The 27041-nt window shown below is 43.1% G+C and overlaps 2 protein-coding genes across 3 annotated transcripts in view; both read left to right on the top strand.

The window, feature by feature from the left end:
• LOC308489449 (zinc finger protein 550-like) overlaps window positions 1–3674 on the top strand; it is a 30053-nt gene extending 26379 nt beyond the window's left edge. The window contains exon 5 of one of the 2 annotated variants that reach the window (XM_081030576.1): window positions 2823–3674. Coding sequence is in view for 1 of the 2 variants with exons in the window: in XM_081030578.1 (XP_080886704.1) it covers window positions 2823–2827 (5 nt within the window). In the remaining variant the exon portion in view is untranslated. The remainder of the gene's footprint in view (window positions 1–2822) is intronic. The other variant, XM_081030578.1, reaches the window with a different exon arrangement.
• Window positions 3675–8364: 4690 nt separating this feature from the next.
• LOC308490327 (zinc finger protein 805-like) lies at window positions 8365–26435 on the top strand. Its single transcript, XM_081032380.1, has 4 exons — window positions 8365–8620; window positions 14634–14760; window positions 16312–16407; window positions 22465–26435. Exons 1-4 carry the CDS (start codon window positions 8606–8608, stop codon window positions 23556–23558), a joined length of 1332 nt encoding a protein of 443 aa, XP_080888506.1. The 5' UTR covers window positions 8365–8605; the 3' UTR covers window positions 23559–26435.
• Window positions 26436–27041: the final 606 nt, after the last annotated feature.

The following is a 27041-nucleotide window of genomic DNA, read 5'->3' as shown; positions in this document are numbered from 1 at the left end:
GTTCTCCTGCCTGGATGTGGGCAGTCCTTAGCTGGTGGTGGATGAGAACTGGCCTCTACTGAAAAGGACCCCTCATACACTGTTGGTGGGAGTGTAAATTGAGACAGCTGCTATGGAAAACAGTATAAAAAATTAAGAATAGAATTACCATGTGACCCAGCAATCCCTCTCCTGGGTTTCTACCACAAAAATCTGAAAATATCCATAAAGACATATGTACTGTGATGTTCATTGCAGCATTATTTATAGTGGCCAAGACATGGAAATAACCAAAGTCAAAGTGTCCTCCAATAGATGACTGGATAAAGAAGATGTGGTATATATACACGATGGAATACTACTCTGCCATAAAAAAGATGGAATACTGCCATTTGCAACAACATGGATGGACCTTGAGATTATTATGCTAAGCAAAATAAGTCAGAAAAAGAACCATATAATTTCACTCAAATGTGGGATACAAAACTAAAGGAACAAAGGAGCAAGACAAAAACTCATAGACACAGACAACAGTTTAGTGGTTACCAGAGGGTAAGGTGGGGGGGAAGGTAGGGAGGGTGGTGGTAGAAGAGGGTAAAAGGGGTAAAATATATGGTGATCGAAGGAGAACTGACTCTGGGTGGTGAGCACACAATGTGATACATGGATGATGTATTATAAAATTGTACATCTGAGACCTATGTAGTTTTGTTGACCATTGTCACCCCAATAAATTTAATTTTAAAAAAAGAAATTAAAATTTTTTCACTATCCACATAATGCACATTTCTTGTCATTATTACTCAAGTTTTTAATGGACATTTAAAGATGTGAAATAAATGCAGTTGACCCTTGAACAACACAGCAGATTACAGGTGCCAAGATTACAAGGTGTGTGAGATTACAGGTGCCAAGATTACAGGTGTGTGAGATTACCCCCTCACACATATATAGTCAAATATCTGCATATAATTTGACTCCCCAGAAACTTAACTACTAGTAACCTACTGTTGACCAGAAGTCTAACTGATAACATAAACAGCTGATTAACACACATTCTGTATGTTATATGTATTATATACTGTGTTCTTACAATAAAGTAAGCTAGAGAAAATGAAATAAAATCATAGGAAGAGAAAATACACTTACAGTATTTATTTTAAAAATTCATGTATAACTGGACCTGCACAGTTCAAACTCATGTCATTTAAGGGTCAACTGTATTTTAAATATATTTTCATATGTTTGATGCTAAGATATATAAAGACTTGATTTTTTAATATATTTTTTGTATTTGGGCATCGTATATTCTACTAAATTTTGATTTAATCCTCTTCACTTAAAAAGAAAGGCATTGCATTATCTAAAAATAAAATTGTTTAATGATTTGCTTTACAGTCTTTATATTTTCATTCTCTATTGTTTGGGATAGGCAGGAATATTTTTATGGGTTTTTTTTTTTCAGTTTTTTTGGAGGGGGCTGCAATGTTTTTGAATATTTGCTATGGTAGTGGTCATTATAGCTTGCTCCTCATTGAAATGCAACTGAATCTTCAGCTTCAAAGTCCTAATACTGAAAGGCTCTTACACTTAATAATCTAGTTTGATTATGGTCGATTATTCTGTTAGTATTATACTCTGACATAGGTTATCCATATTATATCTTGAACACCAGCATTTTCATTCAAATTCATTTATAGACTGTATAAGATATTTAGTCATTAGTGGAACATTTGACTAGAGAGAGTGCAGAAAGATATTCTAGCACAGACAAAACAGAAATGGCATAAGGACAAGATACATATGGATATGGATATTTAAAGAACTGATGTGGGGGCAGCCCGGTGGCTTAGGTGGTTGGAGCTCCGTGCTCCTAACTCCAAAAGCTGCCGGTTTGATTCCCACATGGGCCAGTGGGCTCTCAACCACAAGGTTGCCGGTTCATCTCCTCGAGTCCCTCAAGGGATGGTGGGCAGCGCCCCCTAAAACTAAGATTGAACACGGCACCTTGAGCTGAGCTGCCGCTGAGCTCCTGGATGGTTCAGTTGGTTGGAGTGTGTCCTCTCAACTACAAGGTTGCGGGTTCGACTCCTGCAAGGAATGGTGGGCTGTGCCCCCTGCAACTAGCAACGGCAACTGAACCTGGAGCTGAGCTGCGCCCTCCACAACTAAGACTGAAAGGACAACAACTTGAAGCTGAATGGCACCCTACACAACTAAAATTGAAAGGACAACAACTTGACTTGGAAAAAAGTCCTGAAAGTACACACTGTTCCCCCAATAAAGTCCTGTTCCCCTTCCCCAATAAAATCTTTAAAAAAGAAAAAAAAAGAAAAAAAACTGATGTATATGCTGAACTGAAACAACACACTTAAGTGTATGTTTTAAACCTAACTGACGTTTCATGTTCAATATTTTTTAAAGTTCTTAAGGTAAGGAATGTATTTTATGTACGGCATTTCTGAGTGGGGAAGAATGATTAGCAGTATACAATAGATTTCAATTGCCTTGATAAAGTACACCACTTATGTTCCTTCCTAGGATTTACTGGTCCTGAATAAACCTATTATCCTTGTGATTGAATGTCATACAGTGCCTTGGCAATGGGGATTATATTTGTTTCTCAGTCAGCAGGTGGAACACTAGGGAATACTGTACTTCTTTGTTACTACATCTTTATTTATTGTATTGGATGGGGTTAAGGCACATAAATTTGATTTTCAAAAACCTGATATTTGCCAACTGGTTCTTCTCGCTAAATGAATACTTGAGACAATGCAGCTTTTGGAATGAAATATTTCCTGAATATGTGTGCATATATACTATTCTTTTTATTTTCACAGAATGACCAGAGGGGTGGCCCTTGGCACCACATCAATCCTGAATGGCTTCCAGGACATCACAATTAGCCTCAGCAGCCCTCAGTGAAAGGTCTCAGGGTCAAAGCCCCCAAGTACATTGGCTTTTTAATTAATCTCTGGTGGAACCTTCATATGCCGGTAAATTTTATTGTACCTATGTATATTACAGGCACAAGGGAAAGCAAAATCCTCACAGAGAAACAGAATTTGGGGTACCGTTCTGGCATAATTATTGACAGAACTGTGTGCTAATCGCATTTAGTGATATTATCCTCCAATGATGTGTTGTTTTGGCTGCAGTTGCGGCCATTGGCTCCGTGATGCTCAACGTGATAGACGTGAGGATGTCCTACACATTCACAGCAAAAACCTCTCACCAAAAAAATGCTCACTAAGAACGAAGCCACATAGAGCATCCTCATCTTTGTGAACATACTTGTCTCTTTTTACTCACGACCTTCATTCTTTACCTTTTATATGTCTCACTTTGATAAACCCAGTTGGTTCCTGATGAATGCCTCTCTACTTATTGCTGCAGGTTTCCCCACTCTCAGCCCCTCTGTGCTCATCTACAGAGACCCCCCAAGTCTCTAGATTCTGACTTGCCTTCTGCTCAAGGATCAAACATTTCTCTAAGCTGGTCAGAGCACTATACAAGTTAGAGTTTATGCCTCTGAATATTGTTCATCTTAAAATTCATTCTCCCATTTATTGAAGAACTCTCTAAAATCAGATTGTGGACAGACTCAGAAACAAGAGAGACTGAGCCACCCCCAAATAATTTGTAACTTAGCAAAAAGCCAGGCACAAAACAAGGTCGGTATTCTCAAATTCATCTTGCGTGTGAGGATTCAATTTGAGAAATCCCAGTGCTCACATCTAACAAGGAACTGAACAGAACTCAGTGCTTTCCTCTCAATCTTTTTCTTCAGGTATCCTTTTATCATCCCAAGCCCTGCTAAATCTCTCTTATTTACCCCTACCTTCTTGAAGACAAGGGGAGGAAAGCCTTCTACTGTGCAGAGCAATTTAACTCTTTTCATATTTATGTATTCCAACTCCTACACTACAGATGCTATGCTAAATGAACATACAATTATTAAAACTGATAATAATATCAGAAAGAGAAATGAAAAAAATCCCATTTACACACTTCATAGGCTACATAGATGCCTGACCACTGCACTATATACCTAAAGCTGAAGTTGAATAACATTGAATGTCAACTATGTAATTGAATAATATTGAATGTCAACTATATATGAGGTGGACTGCAACATAGGGAATACAGTCAATGGAATTGTAACAGCTATATTTGCTGTCAGAGGGGTTGTAGATTGGGGGCAGTTATCACTTTGTGAGCGGTGTAAATGTGTAGCTGTTTGTAATGATGAGTGGGGAAATGGAGAGGAGCACGTGCCAAAGAGGACCCAATCAATTTATTTGGAAATATACCATAGCAAAAGACAAAGGCAATCAGAAAATGTGCAATGACAGAAGGTAAAGTCAGTTAAGACTAAACTATACACATTACTAACAATGTTATGCCAAAGAAGCTCACCAAACTCCAGTGAGGAGACAGCACTGGAAAGGTTAGGAACCAAAGAAAAAGACCTCACCAGGTCTGCGGCTCAAGACTGGGGGGGTCCCCCAACACTGCAAGCTGCATGCAAGTTCCAGTGCACTGCCAATTGAGGTCTGTCTTATATATCTCTTTAGATGCACCTTAGAGCCAATTTTCTTGTTCCTGCTTCCCCCTCGGGGAATGGCCAGTTCTGGGAGGGTTCAGCAGCTAATGTGATAAGGATATTGTTTATGTGGCTGAAGGGCAAGTTCATCTGGACAAACAACCTGCTGTTTCCACCTGGGGCCATTGGCCCAAGGCCATTTAAGGCTTGGCAACGTGTCTGCCATGTCCTCTTATATACCTTGGTTACTTCTCCTCATCTCTCCTCTGCCAGGGATGAGATGAGGAAGAAACAGACACAAGAAACAATGGAGTCATATCAGCCAATGAAGGCACATTTCCCTAACATCTTCCCCACATTATTACATTGTTTTGTACACCTGAAGCCAACAAAGAAAGAACAAAATCCATTTATAATTGCAACAACAACAACAAAAATGTAGTAATTAACTTAACAAGAGAGGTGAAGGACCCATACACTGAAAACTACAACACATTGTTGAAAGAAATTGAATAGGACATAAAGAAGTGGAAAGATAGTCTGTGTTCATGGGTTGGAAGAATTAACAAACATTGTTAAAATGTCCATATTACCTAAAGAATCTACTGATTCAATACAATCCCTATCAAAAGCCCAATGGAATTTTTACAATAATAGAATTTAAAGTCCTCAGATTTGTATAGAACCACAAAAGATCCCAAATAGCCAAAGCAATCCTGAGAAAAAAGAACAAAGCTGAAGGTGTCACACTCCCTAACTTAAAGTTATCCTAAAAAGCATAATAATAAAAACAGTATGGTCTTAGCAGAAAAATGGACACACAGACCAATGGAACATAATTGAGAGTCCAGTAATAAACCCACGTGTATATGAACAACTAATTTTTTACAAAGGAGACAAAAAACATACGATAGAGAGAAAAAAAGCCTCTTCAATAAATGGCACTGGGAAAATTGAAATGCCACATGCAAAAGAATAGAACTAGACAGCTATTTGTCACCATACACCAAAATTTACTCAAAATGAATGAAGGACCTAAATATAAGATCTGAAACAAAAAAATGCGTAGAAGAAAACATAGGTACTAAAATCATGCACATTGGTCTTAGAATGGATTTTATGAAATTGACTTCAAAGCAAGGGAAATAAAAGCAAAAATAAATGAATGGGATTATATCAAACTAAAAGCTTCTGCATCAACAAAACAAACAAACAAAAACAACCAACTGTATGGGAAAAGATATTTGCAAATGATACTGCCAATAAGGGGCTAATATCCAAACTATATAAAGATCTCATACAACTCAACAACAATATAACAAACAATCCAACTTAAAAAATGGGCAGAAGACGTAAACAGACACATTTGCCCCCACAAAACCATACAAATGGCCAACAGATATATGAAAAGTTGTTCAACTTCACTAGCTATAAGGGAAATGCAAATCAAAACCACAATGAGGTACTACCTCACACCTGTTAAAACAGCTATTATCAAAAAAGACAAGAAATAACAAGTGTTGCAGATAATGTGGGAAAAAAGGAACCATCATATACTCACTGCTGGTGGAAATGTAAATTGGCACAGCCACTATGGAAAACAATATAAAGATTCCTCAAAAAAATAAGAATAGAGCTACCATATGACAACAATCCCTCTTGTAGGTATCTACTTGAAAATTTTGAAAACATTTATCCGTAAAAGTATATGTACCCCTGTGTTCAATGTGGCATTATTCATGATAGCCAAAACACAGAAACAACCTAAGTGTCCTTCAATGGATGATTGGATAAAGAAGATGAGATACATATATACAATGAAATACTACTCAGCCATAAGAAAGGAAGAAATACTGCCATTTGCAATGACATGGATTACTCTTGAGAGTGTTATGCTAAGTGAAATAAGTCAGACAGAAAAGGACAAGAACCCTATGATTTCGTTCATATGTGGAATATGAAACAAAAAGTAACAAAAAAAACCCCTCATGGATAATAAGGACAACAGAATGGTGGTTACCAGAGTGGGTTGGGGTAGGGGGAGTATGAAAAGAGTAAAGGGGGTCAAATACATGGTGATGGAAGGAAACAAGGCTTTTGGTGGTGAACATATAATAGCGTGTACAGATGTTGTATTATAAAGTTGTACACCTGAAATTTATATAATGTTATTAATACATTACCCCAATAATTTTTTAAAAAAATAAAAATCACTAAATACAATTCATAAAGAAATATATAAAGAACAAAATTGCCATTTGCCAAAGCCATGCGAGCTAAAGTGGGATGACTTGATATGCACTTCAGAGAAATCACCAGTACAACTCATAGTATATGGGCAGTCTTCATGCCTATTGCAGAAAAATCACCAAAGACATTCAAACTGCAGAACAGGAGAATCTATCAGACTCTCACGGCCTGCCTTCACTCCATCTGAAGATGTTTTGGGGGCAGACATCTAGAAATCTCAACTGGCTGCCTTCAAAACTCAGAAACTGAGATTATGATCTGCTTCAGTCATTAACCATTATTTTTCTTTTGTTTCTATAGTGATACCTCTTGTTAAATACATAATTGTTTGCACCATAGGCCTAGCTTTGGCAGCCTACCTACATCTCCGCCTCCTGAAATGAGACACAGCTGTTTAACTGAACTACCAAGACCGAGACTAGCTTAATGAGATATGGAACAATCTAGCAAACCAACTTTGGAAATTAAAACTTCTCAGGAAGCTGCAGAGGAGGGGACTGTAGCGGTTCAGAATAAGTCACCCCAAGATGTGCCTCTGTAGTATGCAGATTATTTTGAGCTAAAGGCAACCAAGACCCTATAGGCTGTGGACAAAAGAAAGTCCAAACCTATATAAAATTTTTATAATTGAGGACTGTCCTGGAAGCAAGATCTCAACAGATTGAGAAAATCTCCAGAGAATGGCATTTTTGCAGTTCATTTTGTAGATACCGGATACATACCGGTAGAAACAAAGGAGAAAACGTAAGGAAGGTTACATGAAATCCATAAATGGTAGATTAAGGAGGCAGGAGAAAGCAAAACGGGGAAATCTCTAGGGTTGGATAAAAAGTAAATGGAGAGTTACACACTTCTTTTACATTGGTAAGTACAGGATAGTTAATATTTAATATTCACAGTAAATAGGAATGGCATATACGCAACAAGATCATGCGCTCCCTTGCAGGTGGTTACAACATCCAAGGGATTGGAAAAGAGAATTATTCTGGCATTTCAAAGGTGTGTTAACCTAGATACACAAGAACAAATGATAGGATGTGCTTACTGCAAAGATAAACCTTTTATTAAGGAAGTTATGGGCTTGGGGCGCGAGTACCCACCCTGAACTGCCCAGTCAGGAATTTCCGATCACATCACCCTGTGAGGTTACTTTGGTCACTAGCTTATCACATTTACTACAGACCCCCTTTTTTGTTCACAGCAGGTATATATTAAATTTGCTTATTTTCTCTTGTTATCTGTCTTTTATAGGTTGAATTATTAGATTAGCTGAAAGAACCTTGAGGGTCGAGGAAAGTTTCTTGCGCTCCCACAGGGACATATGAAATCATGTGTCTTTAGTTTCCTGTGATGGGTGACAGATAAAACAGGGTGCTTCCCTCTTAAGAAAAGCGAAGCCCTGCCCTATTCTAAAAGCCACCTTTTCCCAGCGCCCCACCGGGTCCAGGAGATGGGGTGGTTCAGGAGATGGGAACGAGTTCCCGGGGTCTGGCTGCAAGCAGGAGAGAAACTACGTTACCCAGAAGTCTGTGCAACGTGGGCCAATAAGGGACCGTGAAAGGGCGTTGCTTGCCTCCCGTGAGGTTGGGCGGAATTTCCGGTGTCACTGTCCACCTGGTTCCGCAAACCTCGGTGTTCTGTGCCCACCGGACTCACCAGGACTGGCGGCCGTTCCGCATCTTGCAGAGAAGCACCGTAAGAAAAGGCAGCGCCTCCGCGCCTTGCAGGACCCGGGGGAGGGTTGGAGTGAGCTCACTAGATCGTGTCTCTCGCTGCTTGTCTTGGCCCCCGCTTGGTACACGGATTTCGTTGTTGGTGCTCTCTCCCATGGACCTAGCGCAGGTAGGAGCTGGTTTTAATCGGGGGTGTCTTCACCTTCCCCTCGCTGTCGTAGGATCTGGGGGTCCTGGCCTGGGGGTCACTCGCAGCCCCTTGTATGACATCCAGAATGGGGTTTGCATGGAGAGATTCTCATGTCTGGCACTCACCAGTTGGCGGCGTGGAAGGAGGAAAGGTAGCTTCTCAGAATCTCTCCAGCACACGCTGTCCGCGTGGACCTTCCTGCTGGGTGTGACGTGGGCTGTTAAGTGCAGAGACTCGGTGTGGATTCTGGCCGGTACCCATTCCGGGACTGTGACCTTGTCTCGGTCCACTCATGATCTTTGGCCTACATTTTCTCGGCTATAGAATGAGTGTTACCTATGGTTCCCTCTTGGTGTAGGGAACTGGAAAGGGCCCTGGTGTTATGTGTGTCTGTCCCCCAGCACGCCCGGGAGCGTCATTCTGTACTCTTGCTAGAGAGGTGCATTCCTGGGCTGTGTGTTGATCTTAGGGGCTCACCCCAAGAAGAATCTGGCCCTTGGGCCTTCCTGGTTCTGGCCTCTACATAACTGATGAGTGGAGTGGGAGATGGATAGCCTGGGGGGAAAGGTGGGTTTGGAATTGCTGCTGCTCTGCTGGGGCACAGAAGATTGCAGGTCAGGCTGAGAGCCAAGAAATCCCCCGAACTCATCTTTTGCAGTTGCCATCTTGCAAGGGGGGTTGACTTGCCACTGACAGTACTGAATCAATCTACCTGTTTAAGACAGTGTTGGGACGAGGTCCAAGAGAGCGCTAGAGCCAGGCTCTTGGCCCCCCATGGAACCGTAGTGGCTCAGTTATGTAACCCGCACATGCATAGAATGCATCCCTATGTAAAGCCCTTATGTAACCAGTTGGCCATCAGCTGTAACCAGTTGGCCGTTAGCCCCTGTTGTTCTGAATGCTATAAAGCTGTCGGGGAGCTCGGATGTTGCTTCCTGTGTCTCGATCAGCCACCGTTGAGAATATATTGGTATGAACCCTCTCTCTGTGGCTCCATTGTTTTTCTTCAGCCTCACCATATCCAACATTCACCTGCCAGGAACTGAGCTCTGGCATTACACCTGGCATTACCCTTGGTGTAGTTGGCAAGATACAATGGAGGCCGAAGGCATGGAGCTGCTCCCCCGGAGGGTGGGATCCCAGAGTGGCCCCCTACTAATATGTAGTTTGCAGTAGCCACATTGTTGGAGACCTGGCCCCCCACCTCCGGAGTAGGAGGCAATGGATAGGTCCCCTAAGGTCTTGAAGGAGGCCTTATTGAAGTTGGAGGAGTCTTTTGAAAAGTGCGCTACCCGGTGGCTGCAGGTGCCGTGGGCTAGTTCTTTCTCACAGCTCTCCAAAAGGTGGCGGAGCAGTCTCTGCACATGGACACTCAGTCACAGGAAACCTGAGAGGAGCTGCCCTGGGAGCAGGAAATGCGATCTGCAAGGAGAAAACTCGGGGTCTTTTAGGAGCGGAGGTACAGTCTTTGAGGGAGAGGACGGAGCAGCTACCCTAGCGTGAGGAGGCCTCTGCCACAGTTGTAGACACCTCTGAGGAAGACAATAAGGACGAGGAGGGGTTGGTACTCACTCCGTTTCCAAGCCAGGCCCATGGTAACACACACAGAAGGTAAACACACAGCAACCCTGTGGGGCCCCAGGACAGTTGCCTCCCCTGCCCCAGGTGATCAAGTATCAGGTGTTCCGATCGTATACACAGGCAAAGCTGGTGGACTTGGGGTACTGCTTCCAGCAGAAGCCCCCTGAGTCGCTGGCCACTTGGTTACTGTGGTTACGGGATGTGGGGGTGGACGGTCTGCTCCTGACGGGACCAGAGATGGGAAAGTTGGCTTCTGTCACCACTCACCCAACCTTGCGGCAATGGTTACAAAATGCTCATCAAACTTGGGGTAACTACTCCCTCCTGGGATGGGTAATGGCTGTGGCCCGAACTGCTTGGCCCAATGCCGGTGGCCTCCTGGCAACCGGAACAGCTGGTTAACTTATGCGGAGCTCCAGCAAGTATTGCAAGAGCTGGGCATGAAGAATGCTATTTACAATATAGGGACACACAGGCCAGATGAGGAGGTTTCTATGGCCGATATGCTAGACGTGATCTTGCAAACAGCTCCCTCTGCCCTCTTCGGTCCCTTGGTGGCCATTTTGGCACCATACGTAGGACAACCAATGAATGCTGTCACTGGCACTGTAGCCAATCTGGGAGAGGCAGAAGCTGTGCACGTATGGAAGGGGGTACATAGCACCATCCAAAAGGGAAAAAGGGGACCCACTCGGGTCACCCAAACCCAAATGTGGGTTGACCTGCTAGAGGCAGGGGCCGACAGGGAGAAATTGGATGGAAAGTTTAACAAGATTCTGTTGGAATTGTGGCAGCAATTAAAGCTAGAACAGCCATTCAGATCCCTAAGAGAGAAGGAAAAACCTACTGCCAAGGCCTCTCCCTGTGTCTGGCGGTTTCGCTACAGGACTACCTTGCCCCAAAACCCGGCACCTCAGGGGCAGCAGAGGCTGATGATTGGATCCTTCGTGTTGACTAGGGGAAGGCCAAGAGACCCGCTTGGCGGAGGAAAGCGGGGACCAGAGGCCTTATGTTGACTTAGCTATTTATTGGTCCCCACCAGTGTGCAGCGAGTCCTTGTTCTCGTGGACACAGGTGCGGAATGTTCGCTCCTGCACGAGAATCCCGAATGCTTTCCCGGGCTGCCAGCTGTCATTGACAGCTATGGTGGACAGTCCGTCCGGGTGAAAGTGGTCCGTCTGGCCCTGGTGGATTGTGCCCACACTTTTGCCGGTGTGGCAAATCATTTGGCTTGTTGGGTCTGTACGGAACTGCCCACGAGTTCAACCTCCAGGTTGCTGTGGAAAATTTGGCCAACCGCTCCAAACGGCAATGGCTATCTAAATTGACAGCGAGGGACACCCTCCGGGACATTACTTGGACTGGACAGAAAATCTTTCTCGTGGTCCGGATGAAGATGGTCCTCTCTAGCCTCCGGCTGGCGCACTACCCTATTGGCCATAGCAGGTGTCGCCTGCTTTTCGGTGGTCTGCTGCTGCAGCCTTTACTGTTCTGTGGCTTGTGGATGCAATGCTCCCGTTTCCTCGCACAGGGTCCCTCATGGAAGACACCTATTGTGTAGATTTGAGGCGAGACCCTGGAGGGGTGGAGTGTTGGGACAAGGTCCAAGAGAGCAGTAGAGCCAGGCTCTCGGCCCCACATGCGAAAGTCGTGGCTCGGTTATGTAACTGCACATGCACTGGACTCATCCCTATGTAAGCACTTATGTAACCCGTTGGCCATTAGCCACTATCGTTCTGTATGCTATAAAGCTGTCTGGGCTGCTCCAGAGAGCGCAGATGTAGCTTCCTGTGTCTCAACCGAGTGCCCTCGAGAAGATATCAGTATGAACCCTCTCTCTGTGGCACCGTTGTTTTTCTTCGGCCTTACCATATCCAACGTTCATCTGCTGAGAGCTGAGCCCCAGTGTTACACCTGGCGTTACAGACACTCACATGTGACAAGCAAATCCATCACATATTCAGAGTGGATTTAAAAGGGGTGCTGCAATAAATCTAACTAAAAATAACATCACAGGGTGATCTCGTCCTAAATGCGTAACTGGACAGGTCATGGTGGGAAGTCATGCCCCAGGCCTAAAACTTCTTTAGTAAAAGGTTTATCTGTGCTTTAAGCAAAATCTGTCCATTGTTCTTGTACTTCTAGGTTAACACACCTTTGAAAAGCCAGCAGTAGTCCTCTTTTCCAGACCCCTTGATGTTGTAACCACCCTCAAGGGAGCACATGATCTTGTTAACTGTCCTGTACCTTACCTTCTCCCACCTTCACATAATCTTCCTTTCCCACCTTAATTCCACATGTAAAGAAGTTGCAAAACTCATTCTCTGGAGATTTGAGATCTGGCTTCTGGGCAGTGTTGCCATTTGGCTCAAATAAACTCTTACAAAAATTCTCAACAGGTTTGGATGTTTCTTACATCAACATCAGTAACAATGGTGTGCAGGTCCTTTTTAGACATAAACACACGACAGGCCCTGGATTGCCCTCTAGCATGGCACCCTGTTTACTTTTGTCATAACCCTAATCACTATCAGGACTTGTCTTATTTGTCCTCCATGTGGTTCCCTTTCTCACTTCATTTCATGCTCCCTCCTATGTCCCCTCCTAGGAGAGGCCTTCCACACTCACCCCATTTAAAGTCATCCCAATCTCTGATACCCTCACTCTGTTTTGTTGTCTGTAGACTCCTTCTGGCCATTCGAGATCGTAGTTTTGCATTCCTTTTTGGGTACCTGTCATCAACCCTGGAACATGGCCTCCTGTTCTCTGCCTTATCCTCAGACCTAGAACAGTGCAGGAGCTGTCACTGGGGCTCCATAAGTGGTTAATGAGTGAATAACTCCTCAGGGACTCCTACCATGACCTGTAAGGCCAGGCGACATCTGCTTCCCCTTCTGCTCTCTCCCGTTCCTCCTTGCTCGCTGCTCTCTAGCTAAGCTCTCTTGAACATTCCAAGCTCTTTCCCACTTTCGGGCCTTTGCCCATGCAGTTTCCCCAGCCTGGAAAACGGCCTCCAGATCTCTGCAGAGCTGCCTCCTTCCTCCCTTTCCAGCTCTGCCCCAGTGTCACCTCTTAGAAGGGTCTTTCCCTGGCCTTGCTAGTTCTATATAAAGCATCCCGTCCCCACCTGCCCATCTTCTGAAATCTTTGTGCACCGAATCTGGTATAGTTACAAAAGCAGACACGAGGGCTTGGCTCATTTTTTTATTCAGTGTGTTCTGGGAACAAAGAGGAACAAAAATGACTAAACAACCATAAGAGCTGGCCTTCGTTTAGCACTCGATCTGTGCTGAGGCAGAGTCATCCCCACCTTACAGTTAGGTTTTTAATCATCCCTACTTTATAGAAGAGGAATTTGAGGCCCGCCAAAGGTCACATAGCCCCTAAGTAGCCAAAAGTCAACACGCGGTACACTGACCACCACAGCCTGTGTCCTTAATCACCCTTCCAGCCACAGTGGACTGGGGATGCCCGGGGGTTATACCTAGTGTGAACTTTGGAAGGCAGGAAGGTGTCCCTTTGACATGTGGACCTGGGAATGAGGGGGGTGGCGGACCTTCCAGCCAGATGGAAGTGTGTACACACAGGCAGGGAGTATCTCTGAGGTGGTCTCACTCAGGAGAGTGAGATTGTGTGGTCTTTCACGGATGCTCAAATTCTGTTTGTGTTCCGGAGACACGTGACTCTGGGTGACTTGCTAGAGCTGCCTGAATCTCAGGTCACTGGCTGTGCCGTAGAGATGATAATGGTGTTTACATCATAGCTGTGGGTGGATTAAGGAAAGTAGGGAGAACACCAAGCACTGACCTGTGCCAAGCACATGTGTTTGCTTCATGAACATTTTTTCTTGAATTCTCACAACCACCTGGAGAAGTGGGAACCACTACTGTATTAATGTGGAATCAAGGCTCAGAGAAATAAGTTGACTTCCCCCGGAGTACAGAGCAGGCAAGTATCATTCCCAGGGGGCTAGACTCCAAGTCGGAATCCAGCTCCAGAGCTGGAGCGTGGCTGTGAAGCCTCAGCATGGCTCAGCACAGTAAGGACCCGCAAGCCTCAGCGGCCACTGCTTTTGTCATGTTTGATACTTTAATCATTGTCATGTCCTCCGTACTCCTCTTCATTCCCAAAGTGCTTGTCGTCTGTGCCTCTCAGGGCACATGGCCTGGCCAGCGTCTTGTGTCTTTCATGAATGGTTTCGGCATAGAAAGCTGTTGTCTCTAACACAATCGCATTCTGTCCAACGGCTGTGGCTGACTCTTTGGAACCTGTCACAGAGCTAGTCTCCCAGGAAGTGCTCAGTGATACTGGCCTTGGGGCTCTGTGGTCCTTTACCAATGACTGGGCATCGGGCTCTCATCCCATCTGACTGGCCCTGGACCAATGAAGCTACCTCTGTTTCACTTTTCAGGCATCAATTACCTTCAAGGATGTGGCAGTGATCTTTACCCAGGATGAATGGGGGCAGCTGAAGCCTGCCCAGAAAACCCTATACAGAGAAGTGATGCTGGATACCTGTAGGCTCCTGGTCTCTCTGGGTAAGGCCTCACTGCTCCTTTCTGTGGGGACCTACAGCCTCCTTCATTCCACTTTTTGTTCAGAAGATTTCTATAGGGTGCTCTCTCTCCACCTCGCAACCCTAACATGCATTGGTTTTACCTTCTCCTGGCTTGTCTCCTTGTATCTCCTATTGGGAAGTTTGGGCAAGAAACATAGTTCCCTTCAAAATGTCTTAGATACCAAAGGAGAGGGATTTGCAGGAGGCCATATGGGTTTCTTTTAATATTCAAGAGCAAGATGTCCAGTTGGGTACCATGAAAGGCTAACTTCAGGAAATAGAAGAAATCTTGATTAGATCTTGGCCTCAAGGACTTCTGATCTTTATGTCTCTGTGAGTCTACTTGTGCCATTCTCAGCAGATTGGCTTTTTCTGCCACAGGTTGTTGATACCAAGAAGTGGCCACCCCTGTCCTCATTCTAAGAAAACCCCCAATTACTTGTCTCTACCTCTCTCTCTGTGTTTTGCATTCTCTGTCTTCCTCTTCACCTGTCTGTCTGCACTGATATCCTAGTGGCAGGAAGTAGCCACCTGTGGCCACACTCCCCTTTACCTCTCATTCCAGTGCTTGGCACAGGCTGGCCATAGTCTGTCCATTGCCCAGATTCCCATAAGATGGAAACTGAGTGGCCAAGCTTGGTTGGTTCATGGCCTAGTCAGCAGGACCCATGGGTAATGGGATGTTGTTCTGAAAATAAGAGAACAAGACAGGACACCAGGGGGCATCTTTCTTTATACACAGTTCATGTAAAAGGCTCCTTTGGCCCCTGATGGCTACCTGCTCATCCCTTGTGTCCTGAAGGCTGGGCCATGAACCTCTCTTGGTATGGGAGACCATTTTAGGGAGTACAAATACGAGAAATGTCATTGATAGACAATCAGAGAAAGCCGTTCCCTTTTCTTCCTGCTTGCTCCCTTTCTTTCCTGCTTGCTGATTGTTTAGGGAGGAAGTACCTGTTTTGTGCTGTCTTTTTTAATGCCCCTTTGACTATTGGTAATTTCCCTTTTCAACAGAGGGGACAGCCTCAGACTCACAGCCCTGAGCAGGCAGTGTGAGTTCACAGAGACTTAACTGTGCTATTTTGATTTTCTTGTAGTAACTTTCCACTTGTAACAAATGAAACTGGTTTTTCAATTTCTCACATTGACACAAGATTCCCTTTTTGAAGACATATATGAAAATAAAAAGTGGGTCAGTGTAAAGAAAAGCAATTAATAGCAATGGTCATAATTAACCTTCTAGGAGCGCTGGTGCTCATGGGTCCTGTGACTGCATTTGAACAGTTTGGGGGGGTTCTCTAAAATGGAGTTCAAGGGAGATGGATCGGCCTCGACAGCCAGCACTACCTCACTCAGCCTTTAGGACCCAGTGATGGTATTCTTGGCCTTGGTTCCCAGGTCACACATCAACTTGGACAAGAGCAGCCTTATTCCGAGGTCTCCTCTCTGTCCCGAAATCCCAGACAGCATTGAGACATTTCTTCTTGTCTTTGCTAAAATATGCATATGTTATTTCTTTCTCCATAAACAGGATGTTCAGTTCCCAAATCAGAGCTGATCCACCTGCCAGAGCACAGGCAAGAGCTATGGATGGTGAAGAGAGGCCTCTCCCAAAGTGTCTGTCCAGGTGGGTGGCCAAGATTTAGGCAGTGGTTGTCATGGCAGCCTTAACTGTGAGGGGACCACTGCCTCTGGAATTCCGGGGGAAGCTTCTTGTGGTCTCCTTGGGTGCCTGGTTGGGGTAGAGCCCTTTGTTTTGAGGTCCCTCTGCCCTCCCACCTCAACACATTCTTTACTGCTGCCTGTGAAGAACCTGTTCTGGCAGGTAAGAGTGAGGGCTCTGCTTGCTCTTAAAACCTGCCTTTGCCCCTCACCAGCCCTGTGATGATAGGGAAGTGGTATGGCGTTTTTGTTCCTCCTTTAGCTAAGTCAGGCTAGGTTAATGCTTACGGCAGTAACAGATGACCTCCAAAATCTCAGTGGCTCAACACATGAAAAATATTTTTCTCACTCATGGCAGGGTCCATGTGGGTCAGCATGGGAGCTCATGTCACACAGTCACTCATGTGCCTTCTGTCATCCATATGTGGCGTTATGGTTACCCTGGCATCATTCTGCTGGCAGAGGGGAAACGAGAGGAGGGATTGAGTCACACTCAGCTGCACGCACACACGTCATTTCCCCTTGCATTCTGTTCGAGAACTCAGCAGTTGGCCATCCCTCTTAGGATGGAGCAGGGATACGAGCTTTAGCCGTGTGCCCAAGGCAAAGAGCAGGTGGGTTTGTTTTACATCGATCCAGTCTGCTGCACTCAGCCTACTCTTGAAAAATGAAAGTGGTAATAATGTCTAATTCATTGGGCTGTTTGAAGGTATAATCGTTTAAGGCATGAAATTGCTTAGCACCATGCCTGAGCTCAGCTATTAGGATCTTTCATGTAATGGTATCAATCACAATGCATAACATCTCACATGTCCTTCTGGACTCAGAAGAAAAAGAGCCTATCTTACTATATGTGCCTATACTCTGCGTCCCACCTTCCTCCATTCATTTATCCATCTTCCCATTTGTCAGCCAGAAACAACCCCTAGCTCCGTTGGCTTCCTATCCCTTCTTTACTATAAAACCTTGTAACGACGAGCAGGGAAAAGAAAGAGGAACATACGCTCGAGTGGGACTAATTAACTGCCAAAAAGTTCATTTTTAAGTCAACTTTTTATTTTAGAATCATTTGAGGCTTATAGAAAAGTTAAATAAATGATATAGTGTTTTTGTGTACTCTTCCTTCACCTATTATTACTCCTATGTTAATATCGTATTAATACATAACTATGTTATGCATGCTACGTTTAGTTTATTAACTAAACTCCAGGCTTGGATTTGACCAGTTTTAACATCCATGTCCTTTATCTTTTCCTGGATCCAGTCTGGGGTCACATCTCTCATTTGATTATGTGCCCTTAGTTTCTTCTGGCCTGTGATGGTTTCTCAGTCTCACCTTATTTTTCATGTTGTTGGCAATTTTGAACAAGAATTCTAGTCAGGCCTGTTGTGGAATGTCCTTCAATTTGGTTTCGGTGCTACATTACTCATGTTTAGACTGGGGTAATAGGTTTTGGTAAGATTAGCACAGAGGTGAGTGTCCTTCTTACCAGCTCATGTGAGGGATACATAATATCCACACATCACTGCTGATGGTGACATTAATCACTGGGTTAAGGTTGTATCGACCAGATTTCTTCACTGTGACGTTATTATTTTTCCCTCTCTGTATTCTCTTCTTTGGAAGAGTCCAGCTCACACTCAAGGGGAAGAGAAGTACCTACATATATTATTAGGAATCCTCTATGTATTATGATAACTTGTCTCGTCTCACACATTTATTTATTTATCCAATTGGTCCTTTATCAGTGTGGACTCATGTACATTTGTTTTATACTTTGTATATTTATACAAATATACTCATGTATATTTGTTTTATATTTGTTTTATATGGGTTGTAATCCAATATTATATTTATTTGTTTTATTTTGCAAACTCTGGACCTTGGGAGCTCTTTCAGGATGGCTTCTGTGTCCCTTTGATATGTCCCTATTCTTTAGTTTTTGAGGACTTTATTTTCTGGTACTATGAGAGGCCAGATTTCTCTCTTTTCCCTGTCTTTGCCATGGAATCAGCTGTCTCTCCAAGGATCCCTGCTTCCCTTTTCTAAGTACTATCAAATAGTAGTACTGAGAAACAAGATCTAGGTACTGGGGGGGGGGGCACGTGGCTACAGTGTTGCTTCTAGAATACAGGTGTGTACACTATACTTATTTTCCAACTCTAATCTTGTTGGACATGGTTCACTCTAGCCTTCCCTCTTTGCTTTTTTGTAACTTTCTTCTCTGACCATGACAAACCTAGCTTCTACCTGTCTTATCTACCATTTGTTGACTTATTTTTTTCAACTCAATTATACATGTAAAGTAGTTTCCCTGGGAAACAAATTTACCATCTAGAGTAAAATGTTTATGTGTACGTATTTGGGAACTACGGTTGGGAATGAGTTAACTATGCAGAGATACAACGTAAGTTATGCGATTTTCCACTGTCCAGGTGATAGGCACTCCTAACCTCTATGCAGTTCCAGAGTCAACTGTAGTTAGTTTTGTCGTTAGCCTTACATTGTGCATCCCAAGCACCATTTTCCAAAGTTAACCCATGTCGCTTTATTCCACCCGCCCTTCAATGAGGTTAAGCCTTACATTTATAATTCACTTAGGTGCATTTGTCGCAGTGTGCATTTCATCCTGGGATCCCCTGACATCCTATTTTTTTGTTGTTTGGTTTTAGTTTGCACACATTAATATTCACTCACTGTAATGTACAGTTCTATGGGTTTTGACAAATGCATAGAGGCACGTACACCCCACCCCAGTACAATACAATACAGTTCCATTACCTACAGGTTTCCCTTGGCAAGCCCTCTATAGGCAGCCAGTGTCCCTTTCCCCATTCACTAGCAACCCCTGAGCTGTTTTCTGTTTCAATAGTTTTACTCTTTCCAGAATGATATGGATGGAATCTGTTACTCTTTGAGTCTGGCTTTTTTCACTTGCAGAATGCATTTACTATTCATCCACGTCATTGGGTAAATCTACAACTCATTCTTTTTTTTTGCTGAGCAGCATTACAACGTTTGGATATGTCAGTTTGTTTATCTATTCACAGTCTTGGCTGTTTCTGGTGCTTGGCTATTACGAATAAACCTGCTGTAATAATTCACATACAGGTTTTTTTGTGAGTATAAAATTTCAGTTCATTTGCGAAAACATTTAGAAATTGGATTGCTGGGTTGACTTCAAAGTGACTTCCAAAGTGGCGATACCATTTTGCATTCCCACTGGAAATGAGTAAGACGTCCTTGTGATCTATATCTTCCCAGCATTTGGTATTGGCAGTTTTTTTCTTTGAATTTTAGCCATTTCTAACATACGTAGCGGTAACTCATTGTGGTTCTAATTTTCATTTCTCTAATGACAAATGATTGTCATTAGACAATCAAATGTCTAATGACATACGCCCCCTTTTCACATGTACAACTTCTTTTGTGAATTGTCCAGATCTTCTGCTCATTTTGTTTTTACTGTTTTCTTATATTTGAGTTTTAAGGATTCTTTATAGACATGAGTCCTTTATCAGATATATGATTTGCAAACATTTTTCTCCATCTGTAGCTTATTTCATTCTCTTAACAGTGTCTTTCATAGAGCAAACATTTTTTAATTTTGGTAAAGTCCAATTTATCAATTTGTTTTAACAATTGAGCTTTTCTTATCAAAATATTCACTGCTGAACACTATGTCTCACAGATTTTCTCCTATGTGTTTTTCTAGAAGTTTTATATTTTTATGTTTTACATTTAGGTCTATGATCCATTTTGAGTTATTTTTTTCTATAAGATGTGTCAAGGTATATTTTTCTACCCCTTATAAACATCCAGAGTCATTTATTGAAAAGACTATCTTTCTCCATTGAATTGACTGTGCATCTTTTAAAAAGGAGCTTATTTGAAGGTGGCTATTTCTGTGTTCTCTGTTCTATTCCACAGATCTATGTATGTTTATTCTTTCAGCAACACCACAGTTTTGATTACTGTAACTTCATAGTAGGTTTTAAATTGGGTGAGGTATATCCTCTGACTTTATTCTTTTTCTGAATTATTTTGTTGATTCTACTTCCATTGCCTTTTCATATAAATTTTATAATTGCCTTTTTAGTATCGTCAAAAAGAACTGGATGGAATTTTCATTGGGATTATGTTGACTTGAAAGATTAAACTTTTTTTTTCCTTATGCTTGAAATTGATTTACACTTGGTTTACTTTTATTTTTTTTTTTTTATTGGGGAACAGTGTGTTTCTCCAGGGCCCATCAGCTCCAAGTCGTTGTCCTTCAGTCTAGTTGTGGAGGGCGCAGCTCAGCTCCAAGTCCAGTTACCATTTTCAATCTTTAATTGCAGGGGGCACAGCCCACCATCTCATGTGGGAATCGAACAGGCAACCCTGTTGTTCAGAGCTCGGGCTGTAACCAACTGAGCCATCCGGCCACCCCGACTTGAAAGATTAAATTGGGGAGGATTGACATCTTAACAGTTCTGAGTCTTCCAATTCATGATCATGGAATATTTTTCCATTTATTTAGATCTCCTATTTTTTCCACCAGTGTTTTGTAATTTTTAGCACACAAATTCCACACGTATTATTAGATTTGCACTTCATCCATTCTATTCCATAGGTCTTTAGGAGTCTCTTTTTTTTAATCATAAGTGGAATTTCGTTGATTGATTTTTCTGTCTGTTGATGTAATCACAGTTTTCTTTCTTTCTTTCTTTTTTTTTAGTCCTTTAATAGGGTCAGTTACATTGATTTATTTTTATATGTTGAACCAGCCTTTCATTCCTGCATTGACTCTCTGTTCTTTGAGATGTATTAATATTATCTTTCATATTTTGGATTCAGTTTGCTAATATGTTGTTCAGTATTTTTGTGTCTTTGATCTTGAGAGATATTAGTCTCTCTTGAGAGATAGCAGTTTTTGTAATATCAGTTTTCAGTTTTAATATTAAGGTAATGTGACCTCATAAAATGAGACTGAGAGTGTTCCATCCTCTTCTGTTTTCTGGAAAAGATTATACAGAATTGATACTTGGTATTATTTCTTCCTTAAATGTTTGGTACAATTTAGCAGTAAATCATCTGGCCCTATGTTTTAGCCCTTTATTCTTCCACATAAGATCTAGAATCATCTTTTTAAGTTCTATGAAAAACATTACTGTGAATTTATCTAGAGTGTATTGAATTTATAGACCCATTGAGGAAGAATGAACACCTTTATATTGTCAATATTTCCACTTACATAATGCCTCGACGTAAATATTTATTTTTTTCGCTATCTAGATTATATCTGTTTTGTGTCTTTTTACCTGGCTATTCCTCTGGTACAGCAGACTCAATATATTTGCTCGTATTGTGCTCACTTCTACCTTGTAAACTGTGGGGAATAGCAATGACTGTACTCATTGGCACCCCAGTCAAAATCCTGGGAACCTGCTTGCCCTCTGCCTCTGTGTGTTTCTACCTCCATATCTTCAACATCCTCTCATGCCCTAAAATTCTCTAGGCATCTGGGTTTCACTCAAGACTGATTTTGTACATTCTGTCTCTTTGCTTGCAACACCCCCTTCCACTTCCTCTGTCAGGCAGTTTCTACCTCTCTATTAGGAAACAACTCCCGGTGCACCTCCTGGGAAACCTCTTGTGATTTCTCTCTCTCTCATCTGGACCAGAATTAGTGCATCTTACTTGTGCTTTCCTAGCACGATGATGAGAGGTTCTCTCTTAGAGCCAACGTACTGTATATAATGTCATCATAATTCTGTCCACCCTTTTTGACTCAGGACTATAAGGAAGATTCTTTCACCAGACCTTCTGTCCTCTGCCTCAGCGTCCCCTCTTGAGTTTTCCCGGTTTAAACATCAAGAGCCCAAGGAACAGAAAAGAACAAAATCATAAACCTGGGTTTCAGAAATGTGAAAACATAACAGGCTCAGAGGCATTATTTTCCCTCAAAAAGTGGTGATTTTGTTTCTTCTGTGTTGGCGTCACTAATAGGTCACTCTTGTGTACTGAATTCTTTTTCAGGAACCAGAGCAAAATCAGAGACTACAACGTCAACCACTTCTCAGCTGCTCTTGTCTGAGGGACCCTCACTTCAGTTATGGCGGAGACAGGTTGCTTCAAGGAACTCCAGGACTGGAAAAACCAAAACTCAAGAAGGGCCATCAGAAAGGCAGGAAGGAATCTTAAGGCCAGTGACAGAGCCCCACAAGAAGACTGGCACTGGGAAGATGAACCCTAAATGCAATGAGCTGGGGACAGATGACAGTCCACACTCAAGGATTTTACAGGAGCGAGTCTCTTTAGTAGGTATTCTCCATGACAGTCATGCACACAGACAAGTTAAAGACCCCATGAATCAAGCAGGGAAGAACCGCTATGAATACAGTGACTGCCAGAATGTCAGGAATCGGGATCTTGCGCGGGACTGTGTCCGTGCCAAAGCAGAGCTCTACGAGTGCATACAGTGTAGGAAGACCTTCAGGTGGGTATCAGACCTCATGCAGCACCAACAGATTCACACTGGAGAACAGCCTTTCGAATGCAAAGAATGTGGGAAGACCTTTTGCAACAGTTCTGCTCTCAGGCGACACCTGAAGAGTCACACTGAAGAGAAGCCCTATGAGTGCAGTAAATGTGGAAAGGCCTTCCTCAGCCATTCTAATTTAAGTAAGCATCAGAAGACCCACACTGGAGAAAAACCCTTTGTATGCAAAGACTGTGGGACAGCCTTTTGCTACAGATTTAATTTGAGCCAACACATGCAGATTCACACTGGAGTGAAGCCTTATGAGTGCAGCGAGTGTGGGAAAGCTTTTTGTCGCAAGTCACACCTTACGGAGCACAGGCGGATTCACACAGGAGAGAAGCCCTATGAGTGCAGTAAATGTGGAAAATCGTTCTCCTTCCAGTCTGGTTTTGTCCAACACAGTTGGATCCACACTGGCGAGAAACCCTTTAAGTGCAAAGAATGTGGGAAAACCTTTTGCTCCAAGTTTAATTTGTGTCAACACATGAATATTCAACACATTGGAGGGAAGCCCCATGCATGCAATAAATGTGGAAAGGCCTTCGACCCACACTCATCTTGTAGTCATCATATGAGTCCTACCAGATAAAAACCCTTTGCATGCAAAGTCTGTGGGAAAGCCTTTTGCTGTATCACTACTCTATTTCAGTAGACACATGATGATTCACACTGGAGAGAAGCCCTGTGAGTGCATCAAGTGTAGGAAAGCTTTCATTCTCCAGGCGCACCTCATAAAACGCCAACAGATTCACATGAGATAAGCCAGTACATGTGGAATTGCTTTCACTTAATATTCATCTTTGTCCAGCATAATAGGAGCCTCACTGTAGGAAACGGTATTTTTTACTACTTCATGCAATAACCAAAATGCCTCCTTTGCTCTCACGTTCCCACAGTTAAATCCTCTCATTCACCTCTCCCTTGCACCACCATGGCCTGTTTTCTCCAAGGCTGCTGGCTCCTGACAGGACTGTGAGGTGTTTCCTGCTTAGTGTAGTGCTCTGGAGCCATAACACGTTGGTGTCAAATCCCAACTCTGCTGGCTGGGTGCTGTGTCGCCTTGTGCCGGTTACTAACTTTCCCTCTGCTTCAGTGTCCTCAGTGGTAAAATGGGTAATTTAGTAATGTAGTACTTACTTCACAGGGCTGTTGTGAGGGTAAATGGTTTCATGTATGACAAAACTAAGATAGAATTTGTTGCTGAGTGAGTGTGGATTGGCTGTTATGACTCCAGTGATATGGCTGGATTCAAGATCTTTCTGGAGCAATTTGTGAAGTTTTTGGTTAAACAGCATAGACACCAGAGACAGTCAGACCCAGATTCCCAACTTGGATCAGGTGCTTACCATTTTCACCCATTTCAGTCAATCAAATTATTTTCTTGACCTTCTTTATTTTCCTCTACAAATGGCGCCTTTCAAGGAATCTGCATCATTAGGAGCACCTAGAATTAATTATTTCATTCCGTTTTACTTAGGATGTAAAGAGTCTAAGACATAAAAAGCAACATCAGCAAGGTAGTGGAATAGGAGCTTCCAGCCTTCATTCTGTCACAAACTCCAATTTGACAATGATTCACACACAAAAATGCCTTCTCGAAAGCTCTAGTATCCAGGTGAGAGATTTCAACACTCAGGTAGAGCAAAGAAATGAGAAAAGATGCATGGTAGGTAGGATCAACAGTTTCAGTTTACTTCATTACCTCTACCTAAATCCATTTAGATAAGCACTGAGAGAGAGTCTCTCCACTCAGAAGTTCTCTCGTGGAAAAGTGAACTGCTTGACTTTGTAAATCCAGGGTCCAGGCCCGCCCCAGCAGACCTGGGTTCCAACAGTTTCCAGGGTTACTGCAGCTCCCACCCACCTACCATCTTAGTGGCCTGCGCCCAGAGACCCAGACTTAGTCCTTCCCCAGTGCACCCTGGGGCCGAGGTACTCCCCTCAGACTCAGGTTCCAGACCTACATGCCCAGTTTCCAGGCCGGGCCCTCTGGACCAGCACCCATGAACACAAGCTGTAGGCCCACCCCAGTTGTTCCTGGCATCAGGCCACCCCCTCAATCTCAGATTCTAGACCCAGCTCTATGGGCCCAGGTTCTAGTCTACCCCATATAACCCAGATGCCAGGTCAGCTCTGGGAGACCCAGGCTCCAGGCCTGCCACATTGGTTCCTGGCTACAGGCCAAATCCTATGCATTCAGGCCTGCGGCCAGAGGCTTAGGCGCCAGGCCCACCCCAACGCCAGGTCAAGCCCAGGCTCCTGGCCTGCCCATATGGACAGGCTATGTAGCTAAGTCCTTGACTGGCCTAGTGCCAAGGTCTGGGTGATTGTATTGGTGTCAGGCCAGCTCCTGTAGACCCTGGCACCAGGCCTGTCAACCCAGGGACTCTGGTACCAGGCTTTCCTGAGAAATCCACCAGCTGCCTCTCCCAGAATGTCTGCACAATCTGATTGGTGAAAGGCTTTCCATGTTGAAGCCTATCTATCGTTACTGGAAGAGGTAGCTTCTTTAAATGTGCAGACACCAATGCAAGGCTGCTGGGATTAGGAACAAGGAAAGAGTGCCACCGAAGGAATGAAATAAAGCATCAGTAACTGACTCTAAAGGTGTGGAGATCTACAAAATAGACTGAAAAACTAATTATCTTAAGGAAGTTCCGTGAGCTCCAAGACAGCTAAGCAGATAGCTAAGCAAAATCAGGACAACTGTGAACAACACAAGATGTTCAACAATGGGATAGAAATCATAACCAAACAAATTATGGGACCTGAAGAACAATGACTGACCTAGAAAATTGAATACGGAGCTTCAAAAGTGAACTTGATCAAGCAGAAGGAAGAACCAGCGAGTTCAGAAAACAGTCCTGAAAATACACAGAAACAAAAACAGGAAAGAAAGAGCAAAGAAAGTCTACTGGACTCGGAGGACACTAATGTAAGCCCTGGCATTTGTTTTTGCTTGTTTGTTTTTATAATGCAAGTACCTGACTTAGCTTTGATTGTCAAGGCATTCATTTCAAAGAGGCATCTGCTTCAAAAACATACCTCAAATGTATGAATCAACACATTGCCAGCCACACAAATAGCTAAAGAGCCAGGCCACCTTCCCCCACGGAGGCTTTTTTGTTTTAGAGGTCTTTGTTGCTATTACTAGGTTGGTGCAAAATTGCGGTTTTTGAAATTACGAACCTTTTAAACTGCAATTCCTTTTGCACCAACCTCATAATAACTGACCACTTGGACTACTTGTTTTCTCTTCCGACACTTTAAATTCCCACCCTTATATTTTAAATTCACCAATAAAGAGTGAGCCTGTTGAAACCCTAGGCCCCCACCCTCAACCACAATATAAGTGGAACCCTAAGTGTGCTCCCTCTACCTGCAAATTTGCTGTGTGGCTCTAGGTGTACTGTGTAGTTTCCAGGTCTTGTAAGTAATAAACTTGTATATTTTCAAAGTTTCCTGATGGTTATTGCTAAAGGGTTTCTTGCAGTCGTAACAAGAGACACATGGACTGATCCAACCACAACATTGGTTATTGATAGGCTGAGACCAGTACAAACAGATACCATCAAGCAAACCAATATACAGTCAGCCTTTTGTATCCACAAGTTCTGCATCATTGGGTTCAACCAACCATGGATCAAAAGTATTTCCAAAAGTATTTGGAAAAAATGTTACATTGTTGCTGACTCGCCATGTAGGTAGGCCTATACAGTTCAGTACAATGGTTTCATCTGTACCGAACATGTACACTTTTGTCATTATTCCTTAAATAATATAGAATAGCAACTATTTGTATTAGGTATTATAAGTAATCTAGAGCTGATTTAAGGTATGGGCAGGATGTGCTTAGGTTTTATGCAAATATTATGCCATTTTATGCAAGGGACTTGAGCATCTGCAGATTTTGGTATCCACAGGGTGTCCTGGAGCCAATACCCTGTGGATACCAAGGGATAACTACACATGGAAGTTGAAAAAGGGGCAGAAAGCTTACTTAAACACAAAATGGTTGAAAACTCTACAAATCTAGTGAGGGAAAAGGATATCCAAATTCAAGAAGCCCGAA

Source organism: Rhinolophus hipposideros (assembly GCF_964194185.1).
Source record: "Rhinolophus hipposideros genome assembly, chromosome: 21".
Lineage (NCBI taxonomy): Eukaryota > Metazoa > Chordata > Mammalia > Chiroptera > Rhinolophidae > Rhinolophus > Rhinolophus hipposideros.
This window is presented reverse-complemented; position numbering and strand designations above follow the sequence as displayed.